This window comes from Penicillium vulpinum (genome assembly GCF_028829585.1).
Source record: "Penicillium vulpinum strain IBT 29486 chromosome Unknown utg000001l_segment0_segment0, whole genome shotgun sequence".
Lineage (NCBI taxonomy): Eukaryota > Fungi > Ascomycota > Eurotiomycetes > Eurotiales > Aspergillaceae > Penicillium > Penicillium vulpinum.
In genome coordinates, this window is record NW_026643241.1 from 7176082 (window position 1) to 7198147 (window position 22066).

At 48.6% G+C, this 22066-nt stretch overlaps 10 protein-coding genes across 10 annotated transcripts; 5 read left to right on the plus strand and 5 right to left on the minus strand.

Moving 5' to 3' along the window:
* Positions 1–200: 200 nt before the first annotated feature.
* On the plus strand, positions 201–1837 carry N7479_002554 (Atg14 domain-containing protein; the record flags this gene model as incomplete). Its single annotated transcript, XM_057250251.1, has 2 exons — positions 201–828; positions 894–1837. 2 exons carry the CDS (start codon positions 201–203, stop codon positions 1835–1837), a joined length of 1572 nt encoding a protein of 523 aa, XP_057114683.1.
* Positions 1838–2246: 409 nt separating this feature from the next.
* On the plus strand, positions 2247–3742 carry N7479_002555 (putative ZIP family zinc transporter; the record flags this gene model as incomplete). The annotated part of the gene is made up of 3 exons (XM_057250252.1): positions 2247–2292; positions 2347–2526; positions 2589–3742. The coding sequence occupies 3 exons, from the start codon at positions 2247–2249 to the stop codon at positions 3740–3742; spliced, it is 1380 nt and encodes a 459-aa protein (XP_057114684.1).
* Positions 3743–4872: 1130 nt separating this feature from the next.
* Positions 4873–6320, minus strand: erg10B (acetyl-CoA C-acetyltransferase; the record flags this gene model as incomplete). The annotated part of the gene is made up of 5 exons (XM_057250253.1): positions 4873–5388; positions 5457–5949; positions 6007–6082; positions 6140–6189; positions 6256–6320. The coding sequence occupies 5 exons, from the start codon at positions 6318–6320 to the stop codon at positions 4873–4875; spliced, it is 1200 nt and encodes a 399-aa protein (XP_057114685.1).
* A 271-nt stretch (positions 6321–6591) lies between these two features.
* Positions 6592–9740, plus strand: N7479_002557 (U5 snRNP component Snu114, putative; the record flags this gene model as incomplete). The annotated part of the gene is given in 5 exon segments (XM_057250254.1): positions 6592–6611; positions 6659–6798; positions 6864–7297; positions 7317–9093; positions 9178–9740. The coding sequence occupies 5 exon segments, from the start codon at positions 6592–6594 to the stop codon at positions 9738–9740; spliced, it is 2934 nt and encodes a 977-aa protein (XP_057114686.1).
* A 265-nt stretch (positions 9741–10005) lies between these two features.
* N7479_002558 (iron-sulfur cluster assembly protein CIA2) lies at positions 10006–10665 on the minus strand (the record flags this gene model as incomplete). The annotated part of the gene is made up of 2 exons (XM_057250255.1): positions 10006–10379; positions 10455–10665. The coding sequence occupies 2 exons, from the start codon at positions 10663–10665 to the stop codon at positions 10006–10008; spliced, it is 585 nt and encodes a 194-aa protein (XP_057114687.1).
* A 1926-nt stretch (positions 10666–12591) lies between these two features.
* N7479_002559 (Zn(II)2Cys6 transcription factor) lies at positions 12592–15582 on the plus strand (the record flags this gene model as incomplete). The annotated part of the gene is made up of 8 exons (XM_057250256.1): positions 12592–12646; positions 12715–12759; positions 12816–13325; positions 13394–13735; positions 13790–14071; positions 14128–14681; positions 14743–15188; positions 15258–15582. The coding sequence occupies 8 exons, from the start codon at positions 12592–12594 to the stop codon at positions 15580–15582; spliced, it is 2559 nt and encodes an 852-aa protein (XP_057114688.1).
* A 1062-nt stretch (positions 15583–16644) lies between these two features.
* N7479_002560 (CDC26 family anaphase-promoting complex subunit) lies at positions 16645–16872 on the minus strand (the record flags this gene model as incomplete). The annotated part of the gene is made up of 1 exon (XM_057250257.1): positions 16645–16872. One exon carries the CDS (start codon positions 16870–16872, stop codon positions 16645–16647), a length of 228 nt encoding a protein of 75 aa, XP_057114689.1.
* Positions 16873–17067: 195 nt separating this feature from the next.
* On the plus strand, positions 17068–18281 carry N7479_002561 (uncharacterized protein; the record flags this gene model as incomplete). The annotated part of the gene is made up of 2 exons (XM_057250258.1): positions 17068–17194; positions 17305–18281. 2 exons carry the CDS (start codon positions 17068–17070, stop codon positions 18279–18281), a joined length of 1104 nt encoding a protein of 367 aa, XP_057114690.1.
* Positions 18282–18477: 196 nt separating this feature from the next.
* On the minus strand, positions 18478–19362 carry N7479_002562 (ribosome-recycling factor; the record flags this gene model as incomplete). The annotated part of the gene is made up of 2 exons (XM_057250259.1): positions 18478–18825; positions 18901–19362. The coding sequence occupies 2 exons, from the start codon at positions 19360–19362 to the stop codon at positions 18478–18480; spliced, it is 810 nt and encodes a 269-aa protein (XP_057114691.1).
* Positions 19363–19778: 416 nt separating this feature from the next.
* hscA (putative Hsp70 chaperone (HscA)) lies at positions 19779–21974 on the minus strand (the record flags this gene model as incomplete). The annotated part of the gene is made up of 6 exons (XM_057250260.1): positions 19779–20528; positions 20592–21299; positions 21366–21531; positions 21635–21761; positions 21819–21869; positions 21929–21974. 6 exons carry the CDS (start codon positions 21972–21974, stop codon positions 19779–19781), a joined length of 1848 nt encoding a protein of 615 aa, XP_057114692.1.
* Between the last annotated feature and the right edge of the window lie 92 nt (positions 21975–22066).

Here is a 22066-nt window from a genome sequence, read left to right on the forward strand (position 1 = left end):
TGTTAGGCTTGAGGTCACATCCTTCATATCAACATATTATTTGAGTCATGTGGGATTTGCATCTCTTTGATGACCCTCTCACCCCTCTATATGGTTCTCGGCGGCGACTCGAATAGCACCCATAATTATCCCACAACGCAACATGGAAATTACCCTTACGCTCTCAAAGAACAGCTGAAAATAAAATTGAATTGTCTGCCATGAGCTGTTCTATATGCTCACGTGCCCCTCATTCCCGCCTTTCTTTCCACTGCCCAACGTGTGCCCGCAATCAGCTATATCAACTACGAATCGAGAGCACTCAAGTTCTTCTGGAGAAAGAAGTCCTTGGAAAGCAAATTGAGACTGCTGTTACCTGTGGTAGCTCCTGGGATCAACCTTCCGCACACCGACAAGATCTCCTCGATACGGACAAAGCTTGCTCTCCCCACTGGGTCCTCCAAACGATAAGCACTCAACATGCAGTGTCTTTGGCAAAGAGAGAATCGATTTCACAACATCTTGAGGCTTTAAAATCGGAGATCGAAGCTAGGAAAGCGAATATTTCCAAGCAAAAAGAAGCCCTGGCACGTAGACGCTCCGATGCTGAATCTGCCAAATTCCAACTAGAAGAGCGGGAATCCGGAATACTGGCGGGCGTTCAAAATACTAGCAAACGGGTGGAGCACGTTTGGCACTCCCTCCATAGCAAGACAGCGGAGTCACGTATTTATCTTTGTCGAGAAGTCGCCAATCTCTATGGCCTGCGGAAGGCTACGAAGAAGGGGCAAGCTCGGGAGACATATGTGCTTGGAGGTGGTGTTATCGTTGACTTGAGGGATCTGAATGGCAAGTTGACACCGCCGCTTCCAAGCAATTATTCATCCCGTGGCATACTAACAGGGCAAATACAGGGATTCCACAAGAGCAGATATCCACGTCTTTTTCTAATATCGCTCATCTTCTGATCATTGTCTCACATTATCTCTCCTTGAGACTTCCCGCCGAAATTACACTACCCCACAAAAACTATCCTGTGCCTACGATCTATAATCCCTCGGCATCATATCGCTCGCGCGATGGTCACAATGGAGCTGATTACCAGTCTTCGTCAAGTCCAGCTGCATCCAGGACGGTGGACCCGCGCACCCACACACCACACCCGCGGCCTCTCTTTATTGATAAACCTTTACCCCGGTTAGCGAAGGAGGATCCCGTAACATACGGCTACTTTCTCGAAGGTGCCTCTCTCCTAGCATGGAATGTTGCATGGTTATGTCGAACCCAAGGGATAAACATCTCATCAGACTCTTGGGAGGATGTCTGCGATATTGGAAAGAGCTTGTGGCAACTGCTGGTTGCTCCACCAGCCCATCCTTCAACTCTGATGCGAGCCTTCGCTGGCCGAGATACGCAGAACCAGATAAAATCTGCCAAAGACTCGCCCAAAACAACCATTCAGCGGACAACTTCTTTTCCCATGTTGGGTCACTATTCTCATGGCACGGCACATTCTTTCCTGGGAGCATCGGAAGGAGTTGAATTCATGCGACTATGGAAACTCCCAACCCCACTCAAGATTGCAGATAAATTGAAGGCCAATTTTCAAGGCGAAATGGCCAGTGCGGAATGGGAATTGCTGGAAGAAAAAGAATGGGATGATGCGATGGAGTCCCGGTCATCTGTTCCGCAGAGCCCCACGGCCATTTCCCCGAGCTTTCAATCTGGATCGGCGGGCACAGAAAGCAGAACTACAAGTTCAAAAACCGCCAGGAGGACTCAAAGCCAAGACGACCCCCCGCCTAATGGTATCAAAGGTTGGACTAGAGTAAAGACCAGGGAGAGGACAGGTATCTAATATTCCAATTTCAATATTTATTCCATGTATAATATGACTTGAATAAGTTTAAGATCACTTTATCCACTCGGTACAGAGTAAAGTGTTAGTAAGTCACAAATCCCAGGACGAGTATTGCCCACGTGGGATCCCTCTGGGGCCTCCAGCATGTGTGACTAAGCGAAGGGGCCCGGAATCGAGACTCACTTTATCGCGTGTCCCCAAACCACCCTTGTCCGGTATTTTCTGTTCTTTAAAGAATACATGTTTGTGTTATTTGACTTCCTTGCTGATCTATCATTTGGTGCAATTTCCTTGTATGAACCCAATTGAGTGACTACTATATCCTTGACGTTACCGGGCCTACCATCATTCCCCTCATTCCAACTGGGGATGTTACACCTCCAACAGATTTGAAACCATACACAAAATGCAGAATGCCGAAGACTGGCAGACTGCAAAGGTTTTACCTTCAGGTTAGCAATATTTAAAAATAAATCGTCGTCAGCTTTTAACTAGGTACCGAGCAGACTTGAAGCGTGCCCTCTCCGCAATTTCAGAGATCCCCGATGCTCTCTTGCGAGCAGAGCTTCTTCGGCGAGATGGAGCTTCAGAAGATACGCCGACTTGCGGCTCCAAACAGCGGGGGGCCTATAACACACCGTTACATGTTATGGCACTGTTCCTCATCCTTGGACTGAGTACATTCGGTATGCACTGGCTTCTCTCGGATCTCTCAAGTTGGCCAGTGCTAACGTTGAAATTACAATAGCTTGTTCTTTTCCGGTTTTGGCGCGCCGTTTCCCTGGTCTCCCGATTCCCCGTCGATTCCTCTTCATATCAAGACATTTTGGAACGGGTGTATTAATTGCGACAGCATTCGTCCATCTGCTTCCCACAGCATTCGTCTCTCTGACTGATCCATGTCTTCCTCGGTTTTGGAGTCAAACATATCGGGCTATGGCAGGGTTTGTTGCAATGATATCGGTCTTTGCAGTCGTTATCGTGGAAATGTTCTTTGCGATGAAAGGCGCAAAGCACGTGCACGGAAGCGAATACGATAATCTCATTGGCGTGGCTCGGCGTGACTCAATAAGGGATGCGGGGAATCCAGATGACGATTTTTCGGGGCTAGAGGCTCGGCAGGTTTCAGATAATATCAACCTAGAAAGCACAGCGCACAGCTCCAAGTTGCGGGCGACGAGAGCTTCCGGCTCAGATCATGGATCGGACCGTCCTCATCTGGCAGTTTCGTCACCGGATAAAGAGGACGACGAGGATGCCCTTGATGGACTGGATGACTACATGGATGACGCCGGACTTATCAGTGGGCAGGCAGTTCATTCTGCGCACTCACAATCTGTCCACCGGCATCGACCCCGTGTAAGCGAAAGCCAGATTGAAACAGATGGGCCAATCCAGAATCCGCAGCGTCAGCTTTTACAATGCCTCCTCTTGGAAGCTGGCATTTTGTTTCACAGCATCTTCATCGGCATGGCGCTCAGTGTTGCGACTGGCACCTCATTTGTCGTCCTGTTAATTGCAATCAGTTTCCATCAGACTTTTGAAGGTTTCGCTCTGGGATCTCGGATTGCATCGCTCATACCGGATCTCTTCCCTCCGAGTTCCATGAAACCATGGCTTATGTCACTGGCATATGGAACGACAACTCCCCTTGGCCAGGCTATCGGTTTGGTTCTACACAATCTCTACGATCCTGCCAGCGCAACAGGTCTGCTGATGGTTGGCATCACTAATGCCATTAGCAGCGGTCTTTTGCTCTTCGCGGGACTGGTGGAACTCCTCGCCGAGGACTTCTTGAGTGAGTCGAGTTATGACACTCTCAAGGGCAGACGACGTGTTGAGGCTTGTTTGTCTGTTGCCTGCGGGGCTCTCCTCATGGCATTCGTCGGAGCCTTTGCTTAAAAGCATTAATTATTGTTTGGTATTTTTCGGTTATAATGTCTGATAGATTAACGAAGTAAGCGATCTTTCCTTTTTCTAAATGTATACAAAATTAATGATACTCCATTCGTTCCTAGGTCTCAGGATCTCTTATTTGTGGATATATACTATATCCCGGGGGATTCTCATAAAACACACTTGATTCATTTTTTTCCGATCTGATCACTCAAGGCTGGTATATCCCGTTTCACCACAGACCTAGCACTGATGGAAGATCCATAGCCAATGGTGACTCCAAAATAATGTCACATTAGCCCCTGTCCAGCAATACTCGCTAATGACAATGGGTCCCGTAACCTCCAGTCTTCTATGTGCCTTTCGCGCTTCCTTCATTCCCGTCTTGTGTTCTCCCCTAATGATATTGACATTAGGTCCAGTCATGACATTGTTCCTCATGGAAACTAAGCCACAGTCCAGGGCACTAAGGCTTAAGGGGCCTAGAGGACTGTACATAGTACATGTTTACATAAATTAGAACCCCTTTAAATGCATCCAGAAAGGTAGTGTATCTCTTACAATATCGGGTAGTATTCTTTCATATTCCTCTCTCTAAATCAATCCTAGGTAGTCTTAGCTTGCTCAATGTTCTCCTCGTCCTTTTCAGCTTTAGGTACCATGGCTGAGATCCTACATACTAGTATAGAGATGGACAATAGTAGGCTTTCGAGATTAACCTTCTTACCTGGGCAGTCATTGCTTTATGAATATTCTGGCACCATCTTTATCAAAATGTATTGCTACTATCTAATATTCCCGTAACTAATGAGTCAAATAAAAATAGTAATATAATATGAACTAAATGCTTTAGCGTCGAAATGCTAGAATAGGCCCTCTAACTCGACTCCATCTTCCTCCAAGACCAGCAAGAAGCTACAAGTGGAAAGCAGGATACGAACACACAAGGATATCTCATTATCTATTCTAGGTACCGAGAAAATGGTACTGATGCTGCAAATTTTTGTCGCTGCGGGATGAGGTATGTTTGCAGAGAACAACCAAGTACCTTCCCTGTCAAAAATGAACTTGGTATTTCATATGCAAAGATCAAAGGTCGTTTCACATCTCCGTTTTTCGTTAACAGAGTTTACTCTTTAAAGAGACTCGAGTACCAGGGCGCTAGCACCGCCACCACCGTTACAGATGCCGACGCAGCCAAGCTTGCCGCCGTTGGTCTTCAAGACACCGATCAGGGTGGACACAATACGGGCACCGCTAGCACCGAGAGGGTGTCCAATGGCGACCGCACCACCGTGGAGGTTAACCTTGTCCTCGGAGAGATTGAGAAGCTTCAGGTTGGCAAGAGCCACAACACTGAAGGCCTCGTTAATCTCAAAGGCATCGATGGAGTCCTGGGACACACCAGCGTGCTTGAGAGCCTTGGGGATAGCCAAAGCAGGGGCAGTGGTGAACTTGCTGGGCTTGTGCGCAGCATCACCCCAGCCCAGAATCTTGGCAATGGGCTTGAGGCCGAGCTCCTTCACCTTAGCCTCAGAAACCAAGACAACGGCGGCGGAACCGTCGTTCAGGGGCGAAGAGTTAGGGGCGGTCACAGTTCCAGTGCCGGGGATGAAGGCGGGCTTCATGGCACGGAGCTTCTCAGGGTTGAGCTATAAACCGCAAGGAATGGTCAGTCAAAGTCACAGGTAATCTAACACAGAGAACAGGTGATACTCACGTTCTTAGGCTCATCATCCTGGGAAACAACAACACCAGGCTTGCCACGGAAGCCGGGGATCTCAATAGGGGCAATCTCGTAATCGAAAGCACCGGCCTTCTGGGCAGCCTGGGCCTTCTCGTAGCTGCGGATAGCATAGTCATCCTGCTGGGCACGGCTGAAGCCGTGCTCCTCGGCACACTCCTCGGCCGCAACACCCATGAGGTCCTGCTTGCCGTAGGCATCAGTCAAACCATCCTTCTGGATACCGTCAACCATGGTCTGGCTGCCAAACTTGGTACCGGTGCGAGAGGTTTGCAGGTAGTGAGGGGTGTTCGACATGGACTCAGTTCCACCAGCGACAACAATATCGGCATTTCCGGTCATGATAGTCTGGGCACCGAGAATGATGGCCTTCAGGCCAGAAGCGCAGACCTTGTTGACAGTGGTGCAAACGGTAGATTCGCTAAGGCCAGCACCGATGGCACATTGTCTGGCGGGGTTCTGTCCAACACTAAACGACAACAAGTCAATCTCAATTGTAATATAAGATGTAGCAAAGACAACTTACCCGGCAGACAGGACGTTGCCGAAGAAAACCTCCTCGACATCAGAGGCATTGATGCCCTCAGCACGCTCGACAGCCGCTGCAAATTACTATTAGCATTGAAGATGGGTGGTATAGTTTGGGTAATATGCCATACCCTTGATAGCATGTGCACCAAGCTGGGGAGCGGTCAAGCTGGACAGGGAGCTATAGTACCCAATGTCAGATCAATATCCAGGGGTAAAAAAGAGAGAAGAATTTGGGAATACTCACCCCAGGAAAGAGCCCACGGGAGTACGGGCAGTAGAAACAATGTAGACGGCAGGAAGAGAAGACATTTTGGAAGAAGAAAAAAAAGTTGTGGAAATAGAGAAGAAAGGTAGAATTATAGAAGTAGAGAAAAGATCAAGGAGATCAATGAGGGAGGGGGATCTATAAGAATAAATTGTATGGTGGGGAGTGAGGAGCTGTACGGTGTAGGCACGAGTACTCCGAGGACGCACGGACCAAGTGAAAGTTGAGATCCTCAACTTATCCGGCATCACGCGTCTGGAGCTACGGTCCCTCTTTTTTTTGCCCTTCACACATTCACGTTCTCCACAATTCATTATGGACGACCTCTATGATGAGTATGTTTCTTTGACTCTAAATATGTGACCTCGCTAATTGCGCCTAGGTTCGGTAACTACATCGGCGATGCAGAATCCGACGAGGAGCATCATGAAGATGTACAGCCTCAAGCCTTCAAGTTCGATGAGGCTTTCGATGATGAAGAAGAAGAGGAAGTTAATGATCAACAACTGATGGAAATCGATGGTATGTTGCCACGTTTTATCCGCGCGCGGTTTGCAATCTCGCTAATTTCGCATCTTCCTCTGCAGAGGGTCCTTCGAATGCGGTCATATTGCACGAAGACAAACAATACTACCCCAGCGCACAGCAAGTGTACGGCGAGGATGTCGAAACCATGGTCCAGGAGGAAGATGCCCAGCCATTATCAGAACCCATTATTGCTCCTGTCCAGCAGAAGAAATTTGCGATCTCAGAGACCGAACTCCCACCCGTACACTTCGAGAGAGAGTTCATGTCCGATCTTTTGAACTTCCCAGCACAGACCAGGAACGTTGCAATTGTTGGTCACCTGCACCATGGAAAGACTGCTTTTATGGATATGCTGGTCAAACAGACTCACGACCTAACAGAGCGGCTGGAGAAGCGCACAGGACGGAAGAGAGAAGAACAACTGCGATACACCGATGTCCATTTCCTAGAGAGAGAGCGTGGTCTCTCAATCAAGTCAGCACCGATGAGTCTCGTTCTCCCGAACACCAAAGGCAAATCTCACCTGCTCAACCTCCTTGATACCCCCCGGGCATGTGAATTTTGTCGACGAGGTGGCTGCCTCTATCCGCCTAGCTGATGGCGTGGTACTGGTTGTGGATGTTGTTGAAGGTGTTCAAGCGAACACTGAGCAAATTATCAAGCATGCAGTATTGGAAGATCTCCCATTGACCTTGATAGTCAACAAGATGGATCGACTCATTCTTGAGCTCAAACTTCCTCCCAATGATGCTTATTTCAAATTGAAACATGTGATTGAAGAAGTTAATACAATCATTGAAAACATTTTGCCAGGGCAAGGCGAGCGACGACGACTGAGCCCCGAGAAGGGCAATGTTGGATTCGCATCAAGCTCAATGAACTGGTGCTTTACATTGCAGTCATTTGCCCGGATGTACGCAGACACCTACCCGAGCTTGGACTCGACACAATTTGCTGCGCGACTTTGGGGTGACATCTTCTACAATCCCCAGAGCCGAAAGTTCACTCGCAAAGGAATAGAGGAGAACGCAAAGCGGTCATTCGTCAAGTTTGTCTTAGAGCCGATCTACAAGCTCTACTCTCACACACTAAGCGAGAGTCCTGAGGATTTGAAACAGACTCTGGCTAGCGTCGGCGTCAATTTGAAGCCATCTCAGCTCAAGACCGATGCCAAGGAGCTGCTCAGTCTGGTCTGCGAGAAATTCTTTGGACCCGCCACTGGCTTTGTGGACATGGTTGTTCAGCACGTTCCTTCCCCGGTGGAAGGTGCCCAGAGAGCATTGGAGCGATACTACACTGGGCCTGTGGATACCAAGGTTGGGGCCTCGATGGTCGCTTGTAACCAAGACGGACCTCTGGTTATCCATGTCACAAAACTCTTCAGCAGTACCGATGCTGGAAGTTTCTACTCATTTGGAAGAATTATGAGCGGCACAGCGCGGCCTGGTCAGCAGGTCCGTGTCCTCGGCGAAGGTTACACCCCAGAAGACGAGGAAGACATGGTGGTAGCAACCATCTCCGACACGTGGATTGCGGAAACGCGTTACAACATCCCGACCAACGGTGTCCCCGCCGGAAACTGGGTTCTTTTGGGTGGCGTCGATAACTCTATTGTCAAGACCGCGACACTAGTGCCCCTGAAGCTCGAAGATGACGAGGAGGCGTACATCTTCCGCCCGATTCGGCACATGACTGAATCAGTTTTTAAGGTCGCTGTGGAGCCGGTCAACCCATCAGAACTTCCCAAGATGTTGGATGGATTGCGGAAAATCAACAAGAGCTACCCCCTCATCTCAACCAAAGTTGAGGAGTCTGGCGAGCATGTGGTTCTAGGAACCGGCGAGCTTTACATGGACTGTGTGCTCCATGATCTCCGGAAACTTTATTCGGAGATGGAGATCAAGGTCTCCGACCCCGTTACACGCTTCTGTGAGACCGTGGTGGAAACCTCAGCCATCATGTGTTACTCGATCACTCCGAATAAGAAGAATAAAATCACAATGATTGCGGAGCCATTAGATGATGGGATTGCAGAGGATATTGAGAGTGGCAAGGTTAATATCAAGGACCCTATTCGGAAGGTTGCTCGATACTTCGAGGACAATTATGATTGGGATAAGCTTGCAGCCCGAAGCATCTGGGCGTTTGGGCCCGATGAAATGGGTCCCAATATTCTCCAAGACGACACTTTACCCTCTCAAGTGGATAAGAAACTTCTTGGTACCGTCAGAGACTCTATCACTCAAGGATTCAGCTGGGGTACACGGGAAGGCCCTCTTTGTGAAGAACGTAAGTTTTGATTTCCCCCTCTCACTCGCCAATGATCTTGCAGTCTCGGCGCAAATGATGAATGTGACACTAATTGAAGTTCAGCCATTCGAAACACAAAGTTCAGGCTTACGGATGTGTCCCTGGCTGATCAGGCTATCTACCGCGGTGGAGGCCAGATTATTCCCACAGCCCGCCGTGCTGTCTACTCCTCCTTCCTCATGGCGTCTCCCCGTCTTATGGAGCCGATCTATTCTTGCACAATGACAGGACCTGCAGACGCAGTGGCTTCTGTGTACACAGTCTTGTCCCGCCGAAGGGGTCACGTCTTGTCAGACGGCCCCATCGCGGGCACACCTCTTTACTCCGTACGTGGCTTGATCCCAGTGATTGACTCATTCGGATTTGAGACCGATCTCCGAATTCACACCCAAGGTCAAGCTATGGTAAACCTTGCGTTCGATAAGTGGAGTGTGGTTCCTGGTGATCCACTGGACCGTGATATCAAACTCAAGCCCTTGGAGATGGCCCCTGCCATGGCCACTGCTTGGGACTTTGTCTTGAAGACACGGAGGCGCAAGGGTCTGGCCGAAGATGTCACTGTGAGCAAGTTCTTGGAGCCAGAGCTTTGGAAGGGATTGAAGGAAAGTGGTGTGCTAGATTCATGATCTCTTTTTTTTTTTATTACCCAAAATAGGATTGGCTACGGAGGAAGGGAGTCTTTTAATCCGGTGTCAACAGTGTTAGAGTGGTAGTAAAGTTCATATTTACTTCTAATACTCATTCCAATGCGAGTCATTCAAGATCTAGTCATTCGTCGTAGGCGGTCGTCACACAAGAGGGCCTAGTCTATTTTGCCGGTGATAGGTCGTTATTTGCATCACCAATGCAACCAGACCCAGCTTATAGTACAAAGGGGATTTTTTTAAAGTTTTAGTGGCAAGTCTCCATCATTTTGGCAATGACCCCCATTAACGCACCATTCTCCAAGGCCGCAGCAACCCGCTCCTTGTCGGCGAGCTGCTTGTTGACTTCATCTCCGGTGCTGTGTGTACCTTCTTTAATACGCACATCCATTCTGAATCGTGATGGGAGAGACTGTTCCAGACGAACACGAACGCCAAGACCGATGACGGTTGCCAGACTGCAGTGAGTGATCGTGGGGGTGATAAGCACGGTGACGGTTTGAAGAGGCGAATCCAGGACATCCGGGAGGGTTGGCTTAATGGCAATATCTGGGAGAGAGACCACGGCCAATTCACCAAGCGAGATGGGGTGTTCCGGGTCGGAGATTGAGGAGATGAGATCTAATCGTTTTAGTGGATTGAGCTAAGCAATGATCTCCGGGGACATATGTATCCGAGAGAGAGAGAGAGTCTTACCATATATTTCCTGTTCATCAATAGGCTCCTCCATCAGGTTGTCATCCTCCGAATCAGATGACAGAGCACTCTCAAAGTCTACTGGGGCGAGGGGCAGGGCCGACGTGAAGATACCACCATATTCGGACTTTCGAGTGGCGGTGGGTCGCAGCCGCGTGGGGAGATCAGCTGCATTGATGATCGTGGGGTTTGAATTTTGTATTTCCGCCATGATGAAAGAGGGGGTACAAGGATCAGGGGGATAGAGAGAGGTCAAGTGTGGTTAAAGGTACGGAGTAATAGGTTAGATGGGGGGGGGGGGGGGTAGAAATTGCCGATAACGTTTATCAGTTTATCAGGTTCACGTGCGAGTCCTCGGCAACAGTCCGTAACTATAAAAAAAGAAAGTACTTTTTTTTTTTCTCTCTACAGGTTTTAATATGGAAATTCCTTGGAGTTCTAGAGTAATTATAGAATTCTAGATTATGCTTATGTTTAGGTATTAATAGAATAGTGTTGAATCCCTAATAATAGTGCTAAAGTTCCTATATAGCCTGACAATCCCAGCCACTCGGGATGATCGACAAGCCGAATGCTTTAAAATCACTTTTGTCCGAAGTGTCCCCGGCAATTTTGTCCTGATTTTTTCAAGATTTTGTAGAACGTGTCTTTTCCTGTTTCAGATTTGGAGCCTTATTTTTGTTTATTTTCTGATAGCTTATTTGCTTTTTCTATGTCTATCACATCATGCACAGGTGAAATGTACTTACATTTCCCTTTATACATATGTAGATACCTTTACGAGTACGGAGTACATAATTCTAATCATTGTACTTAGTATCACTCGCAGGGATACTGATTCACCAAGGTAACAGTATCATACCTAAGTGGAGACGCTCTCACCCCTTATTCACCAATATATATACCAGTATATGTTATATGTACGTGGTATCTTGTACAAGAAAATCAAGAATAATTCCCTGCTTCTAGTATAAATCAAATATCAAAATTATCCCTGAGGTCAATATAATCTTATAAGTACCATAATCTACTTGGAAAATCACCATCCAGATCGCCCCTCCACCCTGGGAAAATCCACAACGGCGGGCGCTATTGGATCCTCTCCCACACTTGGCAACCCGCGGTACCTCTCACCCCTCAGCTTTTGATCTTCTCTCTCCCTCTTTCTCACACAAGCTCTAATTTCCCCCTCTTTCTTCACCGGAGATTTTTGGCATATTAGAGCCTTTTCGCCTATATCTCTATGTCTCCACTTGTGGACCTGAGTTCCTCTTCCTAATGCTCCGCGCTCCTTCCACATCTTCCTTCCCAATTGAGATGCAATGCGCCAGGCCCATTGATTCGAACGTGGAGTACCTTGCGACGTTGATATCGATGGATTTGCACCGGAAACCCTTCTACTTACCCGAATTGTAAGCCGAAATTTTGATGTTCTTCCGTGCGATCCTATTTGATCTGGGTTATATGTGTGCGAAAGACGCTAATTTGCCCTGCGCTTACTAGCAATCAATTATTCATTTACCACATACATTCGAGTCCCAAGACAACCTGATTCTATTTCCGCGTCCAGCCTTGCGCGCTTGATAGACGTTGCATTCGGTTTGCTTAGAGCGCAAACTTTCCAATCCACAATAGCACCGCAAAATACCTGCACGCCTTGGGACTTTTGCGACTTCTCCCGGTCAATTTTCTGCGGAGCCTCGGCAAGTCGGTCGCAGCCTTTAGGCAACCTGGAATCTGTCATTGAACAGCGTCTCCAGGGCTTGCTGCAATTTGCAACTATAACCGTTGTCTGTCCTGAGTAATCCGCTTGGGCCTTGATTCCTCCGGACTCCGGCATCCCGCGATCTTGCCTTTGCTCTTCGTTTAGCTTTATCCTCTCTCGGCGCAGTTGGATCACTCGCGACAAAACCCTCATTCCCCATCTCGCGGAGCGAGATTCAAACTCTGCCTTCTCCCTCACACATCAACAAACGTCCTTCAATTTCCCGAGGCAGGTCCTTGTGGATAGAACTCAGCACAGACTTTTTTTTCCCCTTCTTGATACCCTGATAGTTTCGATACCGGCTTGAGTTATCTCTACTGTCGCACTTTACGCCATTTTTCAACCCCGCCATTTGTTATCAAACGGGCAAGCATGCAGGGTTACTCATTTGCGCCCCCAGGGGGCCCCCCGAGAGAAGGCCAAAAAAGTATGTACCTTGAGCACTTTATATTCCTTGCATGTTACATTGACAACTAATCGCATTCATCGATGTAGACTATGTATTCGTTGACGAGCATAACCGGCATAAGAGGCTGAAGGGTAGGAACATCGTCCATCACAAGTCAACACCAAATGCTGATGAGCCTGATGTTTAGTGATGCGAGCCTGTAATGGTTGTCGGAAGAGAAAAATCAAGTGTGACGCAGCCACGACTAATACCTGGCCTTGTTCTGCATGCACTCGTCTAAAGCTGGTCTGTGTCCCTCCGGCCATCGGGCAAGATGGGGACTTTCTCCCTGATGGCCAGGGCGAGTCTACTCTAGAGACCGGAGGACCCTCTAATGCAGCTGAGGGCTCCCATACATTTCCAGTTCCCCCGGTTTTCAGGGACACTAGTCAACCCGCCATGAACACTATCCCCTCGTATGATCAAATGAACATGTATTCGCAATTCGTCCCTCCTCAGGCTCAACCCAGCATCTACAACGATCTTCGGCCACCACAAATGGCAATGCCACCCCAAAATTTCCAACAGCCTCAAATGTTTCCTGGGTCGCAAACCCCATCTATGGGATCATCGGATCGGAATGTGTACGTTGATAACGACCATGCAGACAACCTTAGTGATGTACTTGGGGAGTTGAAGATTGACGAGAGTGGGATCGGTATGGCACATTGTCCTTCCACTGATTTTCCCGCGACTAATAGCTGACACTTAATCCCCTTTTGATAGCCCCATACATTAGAAGGCAACGCACAGATCGAATTGAGCCCGATGCCCCTGTCCAGGACGATGTTGAAGAGCAACTTCCACCTCTCAGAACTGGATCGGGCGTGAAAATTCGAATCCCCCCTGAACTCATGCCTGCCGAAGACGACGTAATGGCTTATTTCAAGATCTACTTCGATCAGATACACCCCTACGTTCCTGTCATATCCCGTGCCCATCTGTACTATCAATGGCAGCACGATCGCCGTTCTATCTCTCCCCTTCTTCTCGAGGCGCTTTTTGCCTGCGCGGGCCGTTTATCCGATGAGCCTTCAGAAGGCGCTCAGTGGCTTGCCTTGGCCAACAGTGAGTCTATACTGAACATTCGTCCAGCCATCTTCAAAAGCTGACATCTCCTAGGGCACGAGACTAGCTTTATGGATGTACCACGTTTAAGTACCATCCAAGCATTAATTCTGCTACTAAAAGCAAGGGAATCTTTGCCGAAGAAAGGGTACTATTATCGGTCCTGGCAGACTGTCAAGACTATTATCTCAATGGCGAAGGATTTGGACATCCATGAACATTATAGTAGTCACGCTGAAGGCAAACCATGCGGACTCAGTCCAATTGAATGCTTGGTGCATACCAGAGTGTGGCAGACTCTCTTGGTACTTGAGGTGATGATTGGTGGGCCGCAAGGTAAGTGTATTCCGTCCCATCATTTATTAAAATAAACCAGCTTCTAATCAAAGTAGGCCGTTCGGATTACGGAGTCGACCCTGAAACAGTGGACATGCGCCCGACGCTAGATATCAGAGGTCTCGATCATTACGAGATGGACCGCTCAAGACAATATGCTTATTTCGTTCGCAACGCACATCACATCCGCATCATTGCAGATATCTATCACAAAGTCAAGAAGCAAAAGGACTGGGGCGCAGATGCCCGATTTGTGCAAAGCAACCCGCTTTTCGCAGATTGGCTTCGCAACCTTCCTCCAGACCTACAGGTCAATTATCCTGCCGATGGCTCTCCGCCGTGGCTTCCATCTCATTTCGTGGGCAATATGCATTCCCATTGTCACCTTGCCATTATTATGTTGCATCGCCCTCAACTTTTTGCATCTCAATCTTTTGCAGCCGGTGGTGAATGGAAGATCCATATGTCACTGTGCTACTCCTCGGCAAAAAGCCTTTGTCGACTACAAGAAGGCATCTTGCAAAGGTTTGGGCTACCTGGACTACTTTACATGCAAAGAGGCATCAATTTTGCCATATATTGCATCCTAACTTGTACGATGCTGCACCTGGTAAGCATTCACAACTTGTGGGAGTTTTTAGTAGCAAGGCCATTCATTCTAATACGAGCAGATTGCAATCACCTCCCCCGACCCTGAGTTCAATTCAGATGCCCGTGAATTCTTCACTCGCCATATGAGAATTCTCGAGACATGCTCCACCGCCTGGCCCATGCCCGAGATTCAAGCTCAGATCGATTCATTAAGACTGGCTTTCTCTGCCGACATGAATCATCCTTTCGAGTTGAAGTCCAGCTTCCCATACGGGAGTCCCTCGGAGCCCTATCATCCTAGTCCACCTATGGATGCGCAATACCATCCACACTTGAATCAAGTACAATCCAGAGTGCGTTACAATCAAGTGACCCCACCGATTTCGACTGGTGCTGAAGATACGAAGTCCGATACATCATCCCAGGTACAATCTCTCGGAATGGTTGCCCATCAGCCTCCAACAACCCATCCGCTGGATACCCCTTCAGTCGATGAAACCCAATGGGACCCGACCCGAATCATCACGTACGTACATGATTCACTTCCCCCAATGACTCGACGCTCGATTGAATCCTTACTAACATTTTGCTCTAGTCAATGGGACATGGCTTTCTCTGTGAACCCCTCTACTGTCAGCGCAAACTCCCCACCGATGCCTATAAACAATTCAGTACCAGGTGTACAAAACGTTATGAATCCCCAACAATACCCCATCCAGTACGAGACGCCCAACAAAGTGCCCTCTGTCACTTCTACCCAGTCTCTCTCCCCTCCGCAGTTCCAAGCACCGGCAGTTGTGTTTTCGGCACGAGACTGGCAGCAAAGTGTTGCTAGTGTGTATGATCCACAAGGGCTGAAACGGCGATGGAACTACCCAGTCGATGCTAACCCCGACAATATGTCTAAACGCCCAAGATGAGAAGTACAAATACCCAAGTCATCTACGACCTGGATTCTCTCTCATTCAGTCCTTCTCTTTTTGCCATAGTGGTTCTTGTCGAATTACCCCAGGAAACTGGATTCTGAATTCTGAACTCTACCCTTGACACTGTTACTCTATATTCCCTGTTTTCTTTCTTTTGTGCAATATTTTCCTTGTTTTTCTTTTTACACTACAAGCGCTAGAGGACATAAGCATGGCTTAACGAGGCAAAGTTTGAGGATAGAGATGTCCAACCATCATGACATCTTTGACCAGCCGGGCTGGGATTGTTGATGCATGAATCCTGCTGTATATCATGAGCTTGCTTTACTTGGTCTCTTTGGTAGACTGAATCTAGAGAATAATTGATGGCTTTTGGAAAAGACACTATTCAGGTTATTCGGCAGAGCAGCGGTAAAACGGTACTTATTCTATACTGAAAGGATTCCCAGTTTGTCCTCGTTCTTCATTATCTTGGTTGCTTTAGCTACAGAATTTGGTTAGAACAAACAAATCTCGAAATATGAAAAAAGAGGGAAGTCGCTTTGAGCACCAGTCCTTGTCAAGATGCCCGATAGATCACAAGATTAACAAAGTAGTGTACATTGTTTTCTATTTTGTCAGGAAATATTCCAACGTGCCATTTCGCTTCTCCGGTCTTGAATGAACGTCCTGCCAATGGGTCACTATAGGAGAAATGGTGGCGTATGCTAGGATATTGGCAGAGGAAACCCCATGTCCTATCAATCCCTTGACACCTGGTGCTTAAAAAGCACCACGCTCTATGATTGCTCAATCGCTCGCTGTCATACGAGGAAGATGGTGTATAATGTATGGGACGGGTGTCATGTTTCAACGCCAAAGATCCTGCATTGTTTGTTTCTTGTTAATGCTGAATTATGTGACCCAAAGAAAAGATACAAGCGATTCAAGGGTTAAGAAACACATGCGAGGATATCACAATTGGGTCATGTACCTCAGGTTGAAGTGTCGCGGTGTGGAACTAGTCATTCCAATATGCGATGGTGGTCTGGGGGCTCGAGGTCGCAGCATAGACAGTCAACCACGTCGACTAACGCCTATTCTTTCTTCCCGGGTTCGAATAATTCTAGCCTTGTCACCGGGAAGTGGTTTCAACTCATCGCTAGGGTCAAGTTTGGTATTGGATGTTGCCTTTGCGTGTTCTGGGTGTTTGTTTTCTTCAGAAAGTTTGCGAAGTCTGGCCTCTTCAAAGGCAGCAATATCCTCAGAAGTAATAGCAATAGCTGTTGGCTTTCGACGAAGCATTTTGGTAGCTAAAAGGTTCGATGAACAAAGGAAGACTTTCAAGTTGACGATGGCTATGTTTACTAGAGCGGAGGCTAGAGGAAGGCGGTGCCTCACGTGACTGCAATTCTTCATTCAATCTTTCCGCGTCGACCAGTATCAAGTGTCTTCACCAAAACGTTCCAGGGACACGACCTGGTTCATTCAGAATACAATATGTTTCGACCACAGCTGAGGCAGATTTCGCTGCAATGCGAACGGGCAAAAATCGGTCTTTCTACACCTGTTCGCCAGTTCTCCTGTACCCGTACAGTGGCCGAGGAAGGTCAAGACAAGCCATCTGGTAGGTACATCCAAGGGAAGCAGGCATTGAGCAAGATAAATGCAGCTGCGCAACTTCGTCTCAAATCTTTGGGCTACTGGGAGTTTTGAATTCTAACACACGCGCATTAGACAACCGTAAACCCACTACCCGCCCTTCATCGAGCAGTTTTATGACCTACAAGCCTCGCGATCCCAATGCCCCCCCAGCTCGCAACCCCAATGGTCCCCCGGCTCGCAGCGCCAATGGTCCTCCAGCTCGCACCCCCAATGGGCCCCCAGCTCGTACCAACCAGCATCAATCCCGTCCTCCTCGAGTGATTGACGCTAGATCTTTTGCGGCTGCACGAGCTAGCGGTGGAGAGCAATCCAAGATTATCCGCAGCCCGAGATCACGCAACGTTCGAAGTGGCAACCAACCCCAAAAAGGCAAACCCAACGCCAAAGCCGCTAAGGGTAAACGAACCGGCCTGCCGCGCAGGAACGCAAAGACTTCCGAGAAAGACGATGGCGAAGATGCCGAAGGGGCAGCTATCGACCAAATTCTTGAAGAGAACATCATCAAGTCCCGGCCAACCCCCATCCGCTACGAGCCCCAGGAGATCAATTACTCTACTTTGAAAGAGACCTGGCCTTCAATCCCCACAGACGTGAACTCACGCTCGTCTGCCATCTATGAAAAGCTTTCCAGCCTGAGCGGCCGCGTTCCCAATGGCTATATCCCACCCTACGAGCTTGGAAGGCGCATGTGGAAGGGCCAGAACGTTCTGTTCAGCAGCGAGAACGAGAAGGCCGAGGCTATGGAAGAGATCAAGCGACTGGCTCAGCTTCGTGCTGATCGAATTTCACAGCGCAAGGGTGACCTTGTTGAGCCTCGGAATGTCGAGTTTAGCCCCATCGACGCGGAAAGCACTAAGACTCTTATAAAAACATTCGTTCAGGGAAATTACCCCACGTCTGAAGTCGGGAAGGGTGGACATGCCGTATTGGGAGAGGTGTCGAAGAACCTCAGGAACAACGGCACTTACCAGACAACCGGCAAGACCGCACAGTTCATGGCCAAGATTGAATCTCTTGTCTCTGCTGGCCGCAACACCAAGAGCGCCTAAGGATATGTGAACTAGTGCTAGAAGTGATTTGTATTATATTTGTTTCGTTGATCGGGTTCATTTTCCTTTTATGTTCTCCCCATATCTTCCCCGATTATGCCTCTGTACCTAGATTTACAATGTCTTATTTTACAAACCTTCGTTGCTATAGGCTATAATTTCTTCATAATTTCCCCCTCGCTTGCCAATTAGGCTTTTATGCCTGTTCCAATGTCTTCCTAGCCGCTTCAAAGGCATCCTTCACCTCCTTTTGGCCCTGTTCAGTAACTTTCTCCATCAGATCGTGAGCATTGCGCACGTCATCTGGGCGAGCTAGTTTTTTCTTCTGCATATCCTGAAGACGTTTGTGCATGGCACCCCTAGAGTCACGTACTGAACTGGCAGCCTTTTCGAATGCTTGCTTGGCAGCTTGAACGCTCTTATCCCGGGATTCTTTTGTGGGTGGTGGGATAGAAATGTTGAGCTGGAGAGCGTTGTGAGGATCAGGCTGAGGAGTCAAGGAGAGGTTTGAGGAGACAATCGCTGAAGTAAGAGGTTTCAAGTGCTGCTCAAAATGTATTAGAGAAAGAAAGAAAAAAAAAAAACCAGACCGGTCAAGTATGATGAATCATGGACTTACATCTTCTTCGGCCGCCAAAAGAGTAACCATGCGTCCTCCCTTGGGCACAACTTGCGCCAGATCTCCCAATTTGACGGAATCTTTGCTGTCTTTGCTCAGATGAACCCTCAGATTTTCTAGGACTGCGGTGTTGAACCGCCCTCCTGCGCGAAGCTTGGACAGATCATCTTTCAACCGGGCAACAGCTGTGGAAATGCCATTGTGTAGGTGGGAGAGATCGAAGGGATCTTCGGAAGGAGTGCTGGAGCTTTCCTCTGGCTCAGAAGCAGAAGCAGAAGCTTTCTTGGCCTTCTCCTTTTTCTTGTATAGGGCAGGCGAATTGGTAAACTCACGCCTGTTCAGAGGAACGGCGCCCTGGGTTCGGGGTAGGAGACATAAGGGTCGAAGTGCTTGAATCCCTTGAGGGTGTGCAACAATGCGAGGGTTAAAGGAGCGAATAGATTGGGTTATAATACGTTGCATGGTGGAAAGCAATTGTTGGAAAAAGCTCAAGAGCGGAGGTGCGTATTTCATAAGTACATGTAGTTACATTTCTCAGTTTACCCGCCCTTCCGCCTCGCGACCGAAAAACTCTTGGAAAATCATATACATTTAGTAATATAGAACTACCAAGTGTTCCCAAAGAATTACAATTGAGAGGAAATCATCACAATGTCATTAAATTGCAGATGGCGAACTTCGTCTACAAAAAACAAAACAAATCGTACTTTTCAAGTAAAGAAAACTGCGCCCAAGTTGCCCGGCTTCATAAACAAAGCGTGACAGAGACCAACTCTGCCCAAGGTCTACATGGTGCAGATTCCCTGAGAAGCAGAGTCCCGGGAAAGAGAAAAATTCGTTGGCCATAAGTCTATGTTCATGTCTTCCCATGTATGCATTTACCGTGTGGCCATGGCCTTGGTGATCAGACGCTTGAGAGCAAGCTCCTTCTTCTTGAGGTCCTCGGGGGTGGAGTCCTCAATCTCGAGCTGGGCCATGGCGTCGCTGAGAGCGGACTCAATGCGCTCCTTGTTGCCGCGCTTGAGCTTCATGGACATGCCGGGGTCGGAGACGATCTCCTCAACACGGGAGATGTAAGACTCGAGCTGCTGGCGAGACTCGAAGCGCTTGGTGAAGGCCTCATCGGAGGTCTTGAACTTGGCAGCATCGTCAACCATCTGGTCGATCTCGGCGCTGGAGAGCTTGCCAACAGCGTTGGAGATGGTGATGTTGGCAGTGCGGCCAGAGGTCTTCTCAGTGGCGGTGACCTTCAGGATACCGTTGACATCAACCTCGAAGACACACTCGAGAGCGGCCTCACCGGCGCGCATGGGAGGAAGGGGAGCAAGAGTGAACTCGCCGAGGGAGGTGTTGTCAGCACAGTTGGTACGCTCACCCTGGTAGACGGGGAACTGGACAGTGCTCTGGTTGTCGACAACAGTGGTGAAGGTGCGCTTCTTGATAGTGGGGACAGTCTGGCCACGGTTGACAACGGGGGCGAAGATGTTACCCTCCATGGCAACACCAAGGGAAAGGGGAACAACATCGAGGAGGAGCAGGTCAGCGGTCTCGGCGGAGGTAGCCTTGCCGGAGAGGATACCGGCCTGGACGGCAGCACCGTAGGCAACAGCCTCATCGGGGTTGATGCTCTATGAAAAGAAAAAGATAAGTAACGGGCTTCTAAACCTTAAGATCAAGTAGTGATGTCTTACCTTCTCGAGCTTCTTGCCATCGAAGAAGTCGCTCAGGAGCTTCTGGATGCGAGGAATACGGGTGGAACCACCAACAAGGACGATCTCGTCAACCTTGCTCTTAGGCATGCCAGAGTCCTTAAGGACCTGCTGGACGGGGTCAAGAGTGCCAGAGAAAGCCTTGGCGTTAAGGTCCTCGAAACGGGCACGGGTGATGGAGGAGTTGAGGTCCTCACCGTCGAAGAGAGAGTCAATCTCGACAGTGGTCTGGGTAGCGTTGGACAGGGTACGCTTAGCACGCTCGCAAGCAGTGCGGAGACGACGGAGAGCACGGGCATCACCGGAGATATCCTTGCCAGTCTTCTTCTGGAACTCCTTCTTGAAGTGATCAAGGAGGTTAGTATCGAAATCCTGACCACCAAGGTGAGTGTCACCAGCGGTGGCCTTGACAGTGAAGACACCACCCTGGATGTTCAGCAGGGACACATCGAAGGTACCACCACCGAGATCGTAGATGAGAACGTTGCGCTCCTTCTCAGACTTGCCAGCACCGAGACCGTAGGCGATAGCGGCAGCAGTAGGCTCGTTGATAATACGGAGAACGTTGAGGCCAGCGATGGCACCGGCATCCTTGGTAGCCTGACGCTGGTTGTCGTTGAAGTAGGCAGGCACGGTAATGACAGCCTTCTCAACCTTCTTGCCGAGCTTGATCTCAGCAACCTCCTTCATCTGTTTTCAACTGGTCAGTAAACAAATCCCACAAATATTAAATATTAAATATATATTTTGCCATACCTTCATGAGGACCATGGAGGAGATCTCCTGGGGGGAGAAGACCTTGGTCTCGTTAAGGTACTCGACCTGGACAACGGGGTTGCCACCCTGGTCGATGACCTTGAAAGGCCAGGACTCAACATCCTTCTTGACGATGGGGTCCTCGAAGCGGCGACCGATGAGACGCCTATTGCATTGAGTCAGAACCAATTTTTTTTAATTGTGGAGAATGCGCATATCTCGAATTGATAAACTGCGCAAGAATTGAATTTTTTTTTTCGAGTACTCACTTGATATCGAAGACAGTGTTGGCAGGGTTCATGGCGGCCTGGTTCTTGGCGGCATCACCAATGAGACGCTCCTTGTCGGTGAAAGAGACGAAGGAGGGGGTGGTGTAGCTACCCTGATCGTTGGCAACTGATCAAAATAGTCAGTATTTGAGAAAGAAACATCGAATTTTTTGGGGAAGCGTACTGATCTCGACATTGGTGCCCTCGTAGTTGGCAACGCAAGAGTAGGTAGTGCCTATAGTAAAAAATGCAATTAGCAACTGTGCGATCGAATTTAGTAGAGTTAAAGCGCACCAAGATCGATGCCGACGGCACCGTCGTAAACCTCAGAATCGGCCATTATGAAATTGTATATGTGATTTTGAGGGAGGGATGGGAAGAGGGATGGTGGGGGAGAGAGGAAATTTTTTTATCAAGCCGAGTGCATATTTA